Raw genomic sequence first — 14,217 nt, forward strand, 5'->3', positions numbered from 1 at the left:
ATATTGTGTTAGGAGGGTTTTTTTTTACTTAAATGATGTAGGTGCACTTTTTACATTTTAAAAATTTAAATAGTAGTATGTGCTTATTGAAGCACCTTTATAAGAAAAGTAGGCACTTTTCCTTTTCATAAATCGGATTTCTGTATTTCAGGTTTAAAAGGTGACATAGCTGTAATGGCCTTAATGTTTCACTTTTGAGGGCTCAAGTGTAAAAGATCTGCCAGTATATAAAAATTCTCTGACTTTTTCAAATTTTATAATCAGAAAATGCTATTTTTAAAAAAGAAAGAAATCAGTACCTTTCTAAAGTTACTTTGGTAGCTTTTTGGTTTTTAATTTCCTTTGAGTGCCACCATTTCCTCAGTGTAGAGTTTTCATTTGCTTACTTTTATTAAAATGGAAAATGACAAGCTCAGATCATTGCAAAACACTCGACCACGACACCAAGCAACAGGAAAATTATTTCAAAGAATATCAAAGTTTTCTTTGATTTTTAAGGAGGTAGATCAACTTAATTCATCCTATTATGTGATCTTTCTTTCTGACTTTAAGAAAATGTCCTTTGATTTCACACCTCACTTTTCAGATCAGATATTGCTCTTATACCTATAAACTTTTGGTTCTTAAGTGATTTTCTTGGGCACCAAATATTTTGGGGGGTACAGCCTAATTAATTTCAAAGTGCTAATGATATTTCATGTTAATCAGATAGAAGAAACACTGATCTTAATGGTTTGCAGTCTCCCTCTCTCCCCCTGTTCCCTGAGATTCACAGTAAATTCTAAGCTGATGTACCGGAGAGGCTCATAAAGTCTAGGTCCTCAGTCTATAGTGTTCACCATCTCTCTGTTGCTCTTTCAGCTGCCTAGTGCTACTGAGTTCTGATCCCTGCTGTTTCTGCATAAGTTTTCAGGCATACTCAGAAATTGTCAAGTCAAATTACAGACTTCATAGCCCATGGTTATCCGCATTCTAAGGGTTCAGGGATCCTTTCCCAGATTCTCTTGCTTTTTCAGCTATTGTTTTTGTTTTTTATAGTAGATACTTAGATCCAGGTTTTATTGGTCCAGAGCACATTAGATACACAGGCAGTCTGACTGGCATTTAGAGTGGAATAGATGTGAAGCAGCATGATGTAGAGTTAATTGCATCTGGGTTTGAATTGTGGCCTGGCCACTTTCTGATGTGTGACATTAGGAAGCCACTCAGCCATTTTGAACCTCAGTTTCCTCATCTGTTAAATGGGAGTAACACTATTGATTTTATGAGCATTGACTGGAATACATGGAATACTTTGTTTACAGCTTGGCATATTAAAGGTGTTTATTAACCTCTATCATTTTGTTTTTCATAATATTTTTGTTCATCTGTCAGTATTGTGGGTATTAGTATTTATACTCCAGTCCTTTGGATTCCAGTTTTTATGTCTTCTTGCCTTTTAAGGATTTTATTTGTGATTCTCTTTAGATGGTATTGCTCAGCATATGTTTATTGAGTGTGTGCCAGGCCCTGTGCTAAGTATGTAGAGATAAAATAGACATGGTTTGTCCTGAGCAGTAAAGAGTTGATGGTCTACTCCCAGTAGACAAAGTAAATAATGTGTGTGTATGAGTAATGTTCCCTCCTCAACCTGTTAATGTTGGAATGTGCCAAGGCCCAGGTCTGCCCCGTCTACACTTGGTTCCCTTAGTGACCTCCTCCAGTGTTGTTGCTTGAGATACCATCTGTATGCTAAAAACTCAAATCTCCAGCCAAAACTCTCTACCTTGAACTCCAGATGTGTATATCCAACTATCTACCTAACATGCCCACTTTGATATCTAATAAGCATCTCAAACTTGCTATGTCAAACCAAACTCGAGGTCTTCTCCCACCCTCTGCCCGCTTGCTCCTGTCTCAGTCTTCCTCTTCTTCCCTCCTTTCAGTGGATCTGGCCCAAACCTTGACTATAATGTGATTCTTCTTTTTCTCTCATAACCCACACCCAATCCAACCACAAACCTGTTGGCCCAACATTCAAAGTATATAATATATTCAAAAAATGACCACTTCATACATCCTCCACAGCTATCACCCTGTTCCACATACCAGGATTGCTTGTATTATTGCTAGAGCCTTCTGATGGAGTTTCTGGATTCCTCTCTTGATATTCTACAGTCTATGAAGACAGTAGCCTTAAAAAGGTAAGTCAGATCCTGTCATGCTCAAAAATTCTCCAGACCTTTTCCATCTCAGTAAAAGCTATATCCTTCTCAATGGTCATTCAGAGCCCAAGATCATTTGATTCCTTGTCACTCTCAGACCTCATCTGCTGATTTCCGCTTTTCTCACTGAATTGAGGTCAACTGGCTTCCTTGTTATTATCTAAACTAGCCAGTGCTCCTGTTACGTCAGCCTGGAATGCCTTCTCTCCCCAGGTATTTTTATGATGCACTTCCTTGCCACTTCCAAGATTTTGCTTAAATGTCACCTCAATGTGGCCTTCCCTTACTACCCTATTTAAAATTACACTTTCCCCAGTATTCCCTACCCATGTCTCTTAATTATTTTTCTTTATAGCACTTAACTATCCAACATACAATATATATTTTTAATATTTTAATACATATTTTATATTTATATATATTTTAATTTTTTTACCTATTTGTATTGTTTATTATCTGTCTTTTTCCACTGGAATGTAAGCTTCATGAGGGCAGGAATTTTGCTGTTTTGTGCAATGAAATGTGCTCAGTGCCTCGAGCAATGCCTGGTGCGTGATAGAGCTCAATATTTTTTGTTAAATGAATGAGATGGGTGAATTCTGGGAGCTCGGAGGAAGGCATCTAATCTTGGTGGAAGGCTTCCTGGAGGAGATGATTCCTAAGCCAAGCCTTTAAGAATGAGTTATTCTTAATGGCGGGAGGGCGGGAGGGGCAAAGATAAGAGGGCTATCCAGATAGCGGAAACTATGTATGCAAATACCTTCAGGCACAAAAAGACTTGGAGTGTGCTGGAACTACCTGTTTGTATTGAGAAAGTATAAACTTTGAGATTCAGAAGGTGGTGCTATGAAACACTGGAGAATCATGAGGGGAAGCAGGTGTGGATGTGCCTGTGATGCTTTTTTTAGACAATTTTAAGTTTGGAATGCTGATGGAAAGTCATAAGAGTTCCCAAGGAGAAAGTGTAAGGAAAGAACAGCTAGTACAGAGCCCTGGTGAGCACCAACATTTAAGGGCTGGCCAAAGCAAGAGGAGTACATTCAGGAGAGAGCTGCAGAAACACAACAGGGCAGAGTTAAACATCCTGGGTGACCACCAAAGCCATAGGAAACAGGTCTGTTACAATGTTTCAATGTACACTGGCTTTGGCAGTAAGAACATCATGGAAGAGAGCAATTGCTTTGGAGTTAAGACTAGTTTTTCGCTTAGCTTAACTGTACAGTATCTTCTGGGAGGTGTTTTCCACAAACACAGAACAGGAAAATGCTATTTCTAGTAGTGTCCTCCGTCAACTCCAGATGTCTGAAGCTGACACTGGCATGAACCCCACCCCACAGCCCTTCTCCAGTCCATGAGACTGTACCTAGTAAGTGAAAATCTGTATGCATGTTTATCTTTTAGGGGTGCAGCATGTGTTATTTGAATGATTTAATCCATTCAAATAATTTCATTCACTAAGCACTTGTTAAGTACTTGAAGTTAGGTCCTGAGGATTCATCAATAATTTTTAAAAACATTCATAGTCTAGAGGAAGAAATGAAGAGTTAAGATATAGTGTGACAGACAAGTAGACAAGAGATATTAATACATACAAAGATCTGGGGAACAACAGACCTCTTGCTAACATCTCCAAGGATGTAGAGGTTATTGCAGTTGTCAGCAGTTATCTCAGGAACACGTACAGTTTTCCCCCAGCTTCCCTTTAGGGCTGAGGGAACATCTCAGTGGATGTCCAATGGTCGTCTCAATGCTGGCTTGCACAGGGGTTCCAGGAAAATATACGTTAGGAGTAATTTCCAGTACTAGAACCAGGGGTGTCAGCTATGTAAGCAGAGGCTGATGGAAGTCTGGGCCTAAAGCCAGCTCTAGAGTTGAGCAGGGGATAGTAGGACTGCCTTGGGCTGTGGGTTAGGAAAGTCCACTTATAATTTGGGCTACTTCTAGGTACCTCAAGATAGGTAAAAATGAGTTTTGTGTATGTTCTGGAGCTACTAAGGAACTTTTAGTAGGAGGAGTCCTTGAATTTATTCATCCAAATATTTTAGTGCCTAGTACCTTCCAGGTACTGTGTACCTACTAATCATTGAGAATATAATAGTGAAGAAGACTACATCCTTACTAATGGACTTACTTTCTATGGTAAGTCATGAAACACATGCAGAATAATTTAAAAGTTGTGAATCGTATTAGATTGAATCATGTAAAATTGCTAATATTCAACTATCTTTGACCTATAAAAGCAGCAAATTTGTATCAATGCTGTGAAAGAAACAAGGGACTGAGTTGGGGAAAACAGAATGATAATCGGGGATAGGAAGGTCGGAAAAAGTCTCTGTGAGGAACTGGCATATAAGTTGTCACCTGAAAAAAGAGAAGCCTAGCTTTTTAAATTTAAATCAAGGTGGCAAATGCAAATGCCCAGATGGATCAAATGAGCACACTGGGCCTGGTGGGGGAATCTTCACGCCCTGTCTAAAGAGGGCGGCAGCTCCTCAAAGCAGTGCTACTTTGATTTTCCAAGATAAGCCAGCAAACAGCTTTTTAAAAAAAACATCCAAAGAATAATGCTTTAAATATTTAAGTAGAAATGTAATTTTATGTGAAATCTCTCAAATTTTACACGTCAGCTATTTAAAAAATTTTAGAAAATGTTTTGCAAGCCAAACAATATATCTGCTCTCTTGGAAGTGGCCCACTAGACACCAATTTACAAGATTCGCTTTAAAGCATTCCAGGTAGAGAGAACAGCATATGCAAAGACCTTGAGGCAAGAAAGGGCTTACTGGTTCAAGGAACAGGAAGGAGGGCAGTATGTCCAGAGCTAAGTGAGCCCAGGGGAGAGTTGTTTTTGAGATGAAGTTGGAAAGGAGCCAGATCTCAAGGAGCTCACACAAGCATAGTGGCAGAAATGGAGGTACAGACATACAAATTTAGTGTGTACCAGACAAGCGTGCACCTTGGGACCACACCTGTGCCTGGAGGAAGGGACACTTTCCTAATCTGTACAAAGATATCATAAATGCTGCAGGTGTCCTTGGAGGTAGGTGCACTATCCCATTTTAGAGTTCAGTAACCTGCTCAAAGGCCACCATAGTGGCAGAGTCTGCATTTGGGTTTGGGTTTCTTTGAATTGAAATCTTCCCCCACCCTTTTTTTTAAACTACAAAATGCCAACTTTCCAATTGAGACATGTTTACATGACGGTGCCCTTCAGAGGATTTTCTTGTCTGCATAACTTAAAGTGAATGTATTCATTAGTTTAGAGGCCAAAGAAGAATGCTCTAAATATTATGTTGAACACAGAGTAACAGTGACCTGGAGATCAAACCCCATCAAACTGGGGACCAGACTTATTCCACTGTTTGGTGTGGGCTAGTAACGCCAACCTGTGAAGAGTTTAGTGCTCTCATTTTCAAGAAAAGGTGAGTATAGCTTAAAGATTTGAAGTTGAAATATACGATTTACACCCGTGGGTGTGAGAAAGCATCCTTTTCTTTTTATTGAGTGTTAAAGCCCTCGAAATCAAATGAAGGGTCTGTGCTCAGGGGATCTTAGAAATCTAGAAAAAAATGCAATTTGAGAATGAAGATGGATATGTATAGAAATAGGCTGTTTGAGCTAGTTAATAGATGTTAAATAAAATATTTCAGAAATTTGGTGAGCAGGACTTCGGTGATAAGAACTGAACTTGGTCTAGAAAAAATTCAAGAGGTTGAGGATCAGATTGCCTGGAGAGTTTCAGCCTGGGAAAGAGCCAGGGAGGAAGGTGGCCACAGCTTGAGGCCTGAGAAATAAGTCACAGTGCAGCCTTGAGACAGGCTCACAGTTTAAGTGAAACACCTGAGGAAATGCCTGTGGAGGAAATTGCTTAACTAGTTTTCAGAACTAAACGTGATGGAGTATTTCATTAAAATTCACCAGTCATTTTTTTTTTGTCAGTTATTAGAATATTGAAGACAGAGAGAAAGTAAATTAACAGCATTCTCCAGATGCTCTGTGTGGGTTATTTGATTTACCTTGTAGATAAAAATGGTTCTGATTTGACTTTCCTAAGAATTTTTTTTGAACTATTAGATTTTTGCCTGTGGAATTAAAAGGAAAATTGTACATTTGAGAGGAAATCACTATGATTATATTTTGCTTCAAGGTTAGTAGATTGTAATTACTGAATAAAGTAGGAGTTGGCAAACTTTTTCTGTAAAGGTAGGTCCAGATATTAAATATTTTCAACTTTGTGTGCCAGATAGTTTTTGTCACAAGTACACAGCCCTGCTGTCTTGGCACAAGAGCAGCCATGGGCGTATGTAAGTGAAGGAGCCTGGCTACCGGCCTTCCAGTAAAACTTCATTCATGGACACTGAAATCTGACTTTCATACAATTTTATTTTATTTTTTCATACAGTTTTTTTTTGCGGTATGCGGGCCTCTCACTGTTGCGAAGCACAGGCTCCGGGCACGCAGGCTCAGCGGCCATGGCTCACGGGCCTAGCCGCTCCGCGGCCTGTGGGATCTTCCCCGACTGGGGCACGAACCTGTGTCCCCTGCATCGGCAGGCGGACTCTCAACCACTGCGCCACCAGGGAAGACCTTAAACAGTTTTATGTCTTAAAATTATCTTCTTTTAATTTTTAAATCATGGTCTTTACAAAAACAGATGGGGAGCTGGATTTGGTCCATGAGCCATAGTTTGCTGACCTCTGAATTAAAGGATTTTAAAAACAGTTACATTCTTCCAAGGGCCAGCGGTGTGGCTTTCTCAGCTGTCTAGATTGTTTATTTCATGGTAGAGGGGTCTTATTTTGTAGTAATGAAGAGATTTCCCTACACATTTGAGAAACTTCTAGCAGTGGTTCTCAAACTAGCATACATCATTATCACCTGCAGACTTTGTTAAAATGCAGATTGCAGGGCTCCTCCTGAAGTTTCTGATTCAGTAAGTCTACATGGTGCCTAGGAACTTGGATTTTTAACAGGTAAGGCTAATGCTGCTGTTCTGGGACCACACTTTGAGAGTCACTTATTTAGAGATGAGGGTGTCAGACACGGTGGGAATAACACAGTTGCTTCTTTTACTCAGTGTCCTTAGAGTAGCTGTTGACTTCTCTACCTAGACGATTTGAGACCTTCAAAATTCTAATGGTTCAAAGACCAAAGATAATTGGAACAAAATTTATAACTTCCCTGTCTATTGTAGTAGTTTTCCTCCATCAATTTCTAAAAGTTTTAAACATTTACAAACTAGAGATTGTTCTACAACAGTGCCTAGGAGAAATATAAAGAAATCTGTTATTATATATAGTATATATTCTTATATAGTATTATACATGTAAATATATATATAATAAGTACTCATGCATCAGTGTTTAAAGTAGTACATTGCCAGTAACTTTGGCATTCTGTATTCCTCCTCTATCATGTCTCCCTTTTCTTTGATTTTAACTGTTTGTATCTACAATATAATGTCTTCTTTTCATGCCTATGAACTTTACCTACTTTGATTACATACATGTGCACACACACATCCATTTTGATGAATATAGCTGTGGTTCATTCATTTTCACTGCTGTGAGGGTGTCTGTTTTATGAATGCACTATAATTTATCCACTCCCCTGATAATTGACACTTGGATTGTTTCTAGTATTTTTTATTTTACAAACAATATAACCTGAAATCTTCTTGAACATATTTCCTAGTAGTGTGAGCAACAGTATCTCTACCTAGAGAGGGGAATTGTTCAGTTACAGGGGCATTTCAACTTTTCTCTGTAACCATCAACTTGTTTTCCAAAGGAAGGATATACCCACACTGACTTCAGCGCACTTGATATCACTAGCTTTTTTAACTTTCTGCCAACTTGATAGGTTTAAAATGTGCTTTTAGTTTGCATTGTCTTGATTACTAATATAGTTCAGAATTTTTCTTAAATTTATGGGCCTTTCATGTCTCCTCTTTGAAGTGACTTTTTTTTTCCTGTTTTCTTTAAAAGTTTCTCCACCTTGTTTTGATAGAAATGTATTAATAGATTAATTTGGAAAAAAATTATATCTGTACAATAATTAAGTATTCCTAGTCATGAATATGTAATATCTCTCCACTTAGTTATGTCTTCCTTAATACTTCTCAGTAAAGCTTAAATTTTTCCATTTAGATCATATATTTCTTTTGTTAGATTTATTATTAAGCATCTTATTTTTACTAGTTTTTTAATAGTTAATTTAAAAACTATTTGTGGGGCTTCCCTGGTGGCGCAGTGGTTAAGAGTCCGCCTGCCGATGCAGGGGACAAGGGTTCGTGCCCCGGTCTGGGAAGATCCCACATGCTGCAGAGCGGCTAGGCCGGTGAGCCATGGCGCTGAGCCTGCGCATCTGGAGCCTGTGCTCCGCAAGGGGAGAGGCCACAACAGTGAGAGGCCCGCCTACCGCAAAAAAAAAAAACAAAAAAACAAAAAAACAAAAAAAACTTTGTGGCTGGTATATAAAAATGAAGTTGATTTTTGTTTGCTGACCTTATATTCAAGAACCTTGCTCAGTTCTTATTTTTTCTCATAATTTGTGAAGGCTTTTGGGCTTTCTACATAAATAGTCATCTTCTACAATTAATACAGTTCTTAGTCTGTCTTCTCAATCCATATAACTTACTTCTTTTCCTTATCTTACTGAGTTGATTTGACTAAAGCTTTCAGTACAATGTTGAACATAAGTGCACCTCATTTCTGATTTAAAAAGAATGCTTCTAACGTGCCATGACATGTGTTTGCTGTTTTGGTAGATGACCTTTATCAGGTTAATGAAACTTCCTTTTATAGATATACGCCTGTTTTTCTAAGAGTTTTTTTTTTTAATAAAAAGTGTGTTTAAAATTTATCAAATGCAAAATCTGTGTGTATTGTGATGATGTGTGTGCTTTTTGTCTGTTAACGTATTGAATTAATAGATATTTCTAATATTAAACCAAGTTTCACTCCTGGGATAACTTGATATGATGTATATCCTAACCTGTGGTTTGGCACTCCACGAACACTGAGTCACCTGTATTGTGAATATCCTGCCCCTCTGATTTGTATGTATCTTCCACTCACCGCCCCTCCAACAAGTGTTGCTGTTTTCTAGAGGTATTTTAATTTCATGGCGCCACCTGGTGGCAAACTTTCAACATTTCTGACGATGTCTCTTTGCCACCTTTCTTTTAGGCAACTGTATGCATGTAGTTTCCTCTGTTATCACTGTAACCCCTCATTTAACTTTATTTTCTCTCTTGTACCTTAATATTTATTCACTTTACTCCCCCATCCTCCTTTCTCTTGCTCCTCCAAATATTTTTCAGTATACTCATGCCAGTCATTCTCTTTTCCTTCCTTTTTCTTCTCTCTCCCCTTTTGTTCCTTTATGGGTACTGTAAATCTACCTCAATTATGGTTAAGAATGATGAGAATAGTGCTGGTTACTAGGGTAAAAGATACAGCAATACATTTAAAAATGACATTTGGTACAAAATGCCAGCTCTGCTAACCTTCAAAGGCCTTGAAAATACTTAAAATTCTCTTTAAAGTGTTCTTAAATTCAAGTACTACTTAATCACCTTCTAATTAATTCTGCCCATTTAACATCAAAGTTCACTATTAAGGAAAAATTGTAAAACTGCTTTGTTTCATTGTTTCTGTGTTCCTTTATCAAAATGTGAGGGTTCTGCCGTATTTTGCTGCAAGACTCAGTTTTTCATTATGCATTAAACTGCTTGGAAACCAAACTAATCATCTATAACATGGTTTCCATAGGAAACAGCCCACCACAGATGCCCTTTTGATATATAACCCATTTATAAGATAGAGATTACCATTTCCAATTGCTTAACTCTCAAGCATAGAAAATACTGTAAACAATATTCTCCCCAGTCAGAAAACTAACACATGTATAAGCTTCATTGATTTAGCAATTTCTTTTTGGAGTTAATTGTGACTTTGTCTTTGGTGTCTGTAAGGGCTATGTCTGAGAATGGCAAGTGAGTCAGCTGAAGAAGACAGAACAGAGAAAGTAGGGCTGAAATTGATCTCTTTAGCCGCTGTAATGCTAACATGGCTGCAGGGGAGGTGGTTTTGATTGTGTGTTTGTCTTACTCACCCTAGTCTTAGTAGGCAGGTACAGTATATTGAGCATTTGCTTATTCATAGATAGCAAGTGTTGATTTTAAAGTAGGCACCACAAAGTATTTTGGTACCTAAGTCTGGTTGGTGCCTGAAAGATATTTTAATCAAGAGAGAACCTCAAAATATAAAATCTGATCTTCAGCATTACTCTAATACTTAAAAAAGATTTTGATGGCTTTGAGATCTGGTAGTCTTATGAAACTGACTAGTTTGTGCAGAGCTGCTGCAACTATTAGAATTCTAGCATCTTTTTAAAAAGGAGCTTTAAAGTTATTCTTATTTCCACATTGTAATAGTGGAGATTCAAAAGTGATTGAAAAAGAAAAGTTAGAGGTTAAAGATTAGGAAGGAGATTACTTTGGCAATTTGGTTACCTAGAAGGCTCTACATAATTCAAGGTGACAAGGGTGCTTCTGGCTTCTGTACTACAGTATTTGGCTTCCTTCTGTGTTCTAAATGCTTTCTAACCTTTTGATGTCTCTTTTAAAAGGTGGGGACCCAAACTGTATGCATTGTTCCAGATGCGTTCTTGCCAAAGCAGTATAAAACAAATGTAACAGTTAGGAAGAAGGCTCCCTCCCTCACTGGGTAAGTACAGCTGGCAGCCTTGACCAGGGCTAGCCCACCTTCCCATTAGACCTGCCATACCCTCTCCACTGCAAAAATGCTGGCGGGACCCTGTAAAACCTGAATCTGTTAATCCACAGCCCAGAGCCTTTCATCTAGTGAAATGCCAGTCAAAAGAGCTGACCCGGGGCTTCCCTGGTGGCGCAGTGGTTGAGAGTTCGCCTGACGATGCAGGGGACGCGGGTTCGTGCCCCAGTCCGGGAAGATCCCATATGCCGTGAAGCGGCTGGGCCCGTGAGCCATGGCCGCTGAGCCTGCGCGTCCGGAGCCTGTGCTCCGTAGCGGGAGAGGCCACAGCAGTGAGAGGCCCGCGTACCGAAAAAAAAAAAAAAAAAAAAAAAAAAAAAAAAAAAAAGAGCTGACCCGGAGCCAGCCCTACCATTACAGCACCTAATCCCACCCCCTCCAGATTTTTTCTCAGTTGTTTGCCTCTCTTTGGCTCTTGCCAATCAAGAACACTGAGGTCAGATAGAGTTTATTAAAATGAAATTTTACCTATAATCTTGGTGAGCTGATTAGACATGCTACTTTAGACTGTTTCCTTACCTTTGTGAAAGCACCCCCTTGATGTAGAGTATTATAGTGCAAGCTCACACATATAACACTTGTGTGCTGCTAGAAGGTTTTTTTTTTTTTTTTTTCTTATTTAAAAAAGTGTTCAGGGCTTCCCTGGTGGTGCAGTGGTTGGGAGTCCACCTGCTGATGCGGGGGACATGGGTTCATGCCCCGGTCCAGGAGGATCCCACATGCCGTGGAGCGGCTGGGCCTGCGCGGCTGGGGCCTGTGCTCCGCGGCAGGAGAGGCCACAGCAGTGAGAGGCCTGTGTACAGCAAAAAAAAAAAAAAAAAAAAGTTCAGATATACTTAAAAATGAAGTGCCATACCTATATATTAAGTAGAAAAATTCCAGAATTGGTTCGTAAGCCAGTTTAGTATTATGCATTGATCTCAATTTGGAAATACTTAAAAATCGTTGATCAATGTGATTACCATGATAAGAGGTTGTTTCAAAGTTCTTTAATTGATTTTTTGGCCCATCCCATTTCTAAATAAAACTACAGCCACGTGGTTTATCTTGTAGATCTTGAATGGTACATTTGAGTTCCCCCAACTTGCTGATTAAACCTCCCACAATTCTATAAACCAATCTCTAGCTATATGGGAATATATTTTAGATAACACTTTAAGATGTGGAATAACTGTCTGTTATAACAATATTATTTTTTAGGTTCTTTTCATGTGACATGGAAAAAATGGTGATATATGTTCACTTAGGCTGTGGAACTTTTAGAAATGATTTGCTTCTTTGGCCTTGACTTTATTTCTTTATTTCTTTATTTTCTAATCCCAAACTCCCAATACTTCCCTGCCCACCGCCCCCCGCCCTTGGCAACCACAAGTCTGTTCTCTATGTCTGTGAGTCTGTTTCTGTTTTGTAGATAGGTTCATTTGTATCATATTTTAGATTCCACATATAAATGATGTCATATAGTATTTGCCTTTCTCTGTCTGACTTAACTTCACTTAGTATGATAATCTCTAGGTCCATCCATGTTGCTGCAAATGGCATTATTGCATTCTTTTTAATGACCTTGACTTTTAGATTGCTATGAAACGAGTTTAAGGTCATGCAAGAATCTCTGACATTCCATGACATCACCAAAATATTTTCATTGTTTCAAAATCCACTTGAAGGCCTTGTGACACATCCATCATTGTTTGCTTTCACTCATTTTGAAAGGGGTGTTTGTGATTCCATAGAATCCAGTTAATCTTATTCTTGATATTTGAGCTAAAATCCTTGGTTAAAACATGTTCTTGGGCTTCCCTGGTGGCTCAGTGGTTGAGAGTCCGCCTGCCGATGCAGGGGACACGGGTTCGTGCCCAGGTCCGGGAAGATCCCACATGCCGTGGAGCGGCTGGGCCCGTGAGCCATGGCTGCTGAGCCTGCGTGTCTGGAGCCTGTGCTCTGCAACGGGAGAGGCCACAGCAGTGAGAGGCCCGTGTACCGCAAAACAAAAACAAAAACAAAAGCAAACAAAAACATGTTCTTAATGATCCATAGATTGCCACAAACAATACTGTTCTTAGCTATTCATCTTTAAATCATTTCTTCCAGTGCAGGCATTTATGTAACTCTTGCTATTTTGTTTGCTGATTGGTAAGATCCTTCCAACTGAAATTTGCCTGATGTTTTGCCATTTTTCCTCATTGATTTTCACCCTTTAGTGTTTTTGCTTTTTAGAGCAAATCCTTTGAGTAAGTTTGACTCTGCTGTTGCCATCAGAAGTAGGAAAAGAAAGTTTCTGCATGACTTACCAGAAAAGTCAAGATCAAATGACAGAGGTTTTGAATTGTCCAAAGATGAATTTATTAAAGGATCAAGGGAGTTGGCAATCGCTGCATCCATCAGCTTGAAAAGTCACATAGTTGACAGCCTCAGAAGAACAGCTGGGCCCCTCCTTAGTTGATTGTAGTGTTATTGACCCAAGAAAAAGGACAGGAACTTTTGATAGGTTTCTGGTCCTACTGCCACTGTCCTGAGGGTTTCTCCATCAGAATCCTCACCCTCTTCCTTGTGATCAGGCAGGCCCGTGGGATTATTGTGGCGAGGAATTACGTGGATAGCCATGGATGAACTGCAGCTGGCTGGTTTCTTCAGGGATAGAACACCCTGCAGCCTCGGGTGTCAGGCTGTATCCAAATCATGAATCAACCCCAAAGGCCTCTGGTTGTCTGGCGCATCCAGACCCACGGGCTTCTTGCTCTCAACCTTCAGGCCTTGTCATTTCTCTGAGGTGCTAGGCTGATTTTAGCTTAGGAGGCTGAGTTAGACCTGATCTGATGACCTTGTTTCCTAGACCCTGGGGTCGGGGGGTTGTGGGGGAAGTAGCCTGAGGTGGGTAAGACAGAGCTGGTGTAAATAAGGTGACCAATCCCTTGGGGACACCTGCCTCACAGGCTGCTTCTCTTGTGATTCACGTCACAAAGGCTTATAAGACTGTGACATGAAGGAGAGTGTGTTTATACCATGATCTCATACCCACATCATGATTCTGGATCTGAACATTGCAATATCTACCATGTTGGATTCCATTTTTTTTTATTTTTTATTTTTTGCGGTACACGGGCGTCTCACTGCTGTGGCCTCTCCCGTTGTGGAGCACAGGCTCCGGACGCGCAGGCTCAGCGGCCATGGCTCACAGGCCCACCCGCTCCGCGGCATGTGGGATCTTCCCGGAC

General features: G+C 39.7%; 1 protein-coding gene across 1 annotated transcript in view; it reads left to right on the top strand.

The window, feature by feature from the left end:
• RDX (radixin) overlaps positions 1-10,920 on the top strand; it is a 92,259-nt gene extending 81,339 nt beyond the window's left edge. The window contains exon 14 of the mRNA XM_079708697.1: positions 10,839-10,920. Within this exon, the coding sequence (XP_079564823.1) occupies positions 10,839-10,905 (67 nt within the window). The 3' untranslated portion in view covers positions 10,906-10,920. The remainder of the gene's footprint in view (positions 1-10,838) is intronic.
• The last annotated feature ends 3,297 nt before the right edge of the window (positions 10,921-14,217 follow it).

This window comes from Hyperoodon ampullatus (assembly GCF_949752795.1).
Source record: "Hyperoodon ampullatus genome assembly, chromosome: 7".
In the NCBI taxonomy this organism is placed as follows: Eukaryota; Metazoa; Chordata; class Mammalia; order Artiodactyla; family Ziphiidae; genus Hyperoodon; species Hyperoodon ampullatus.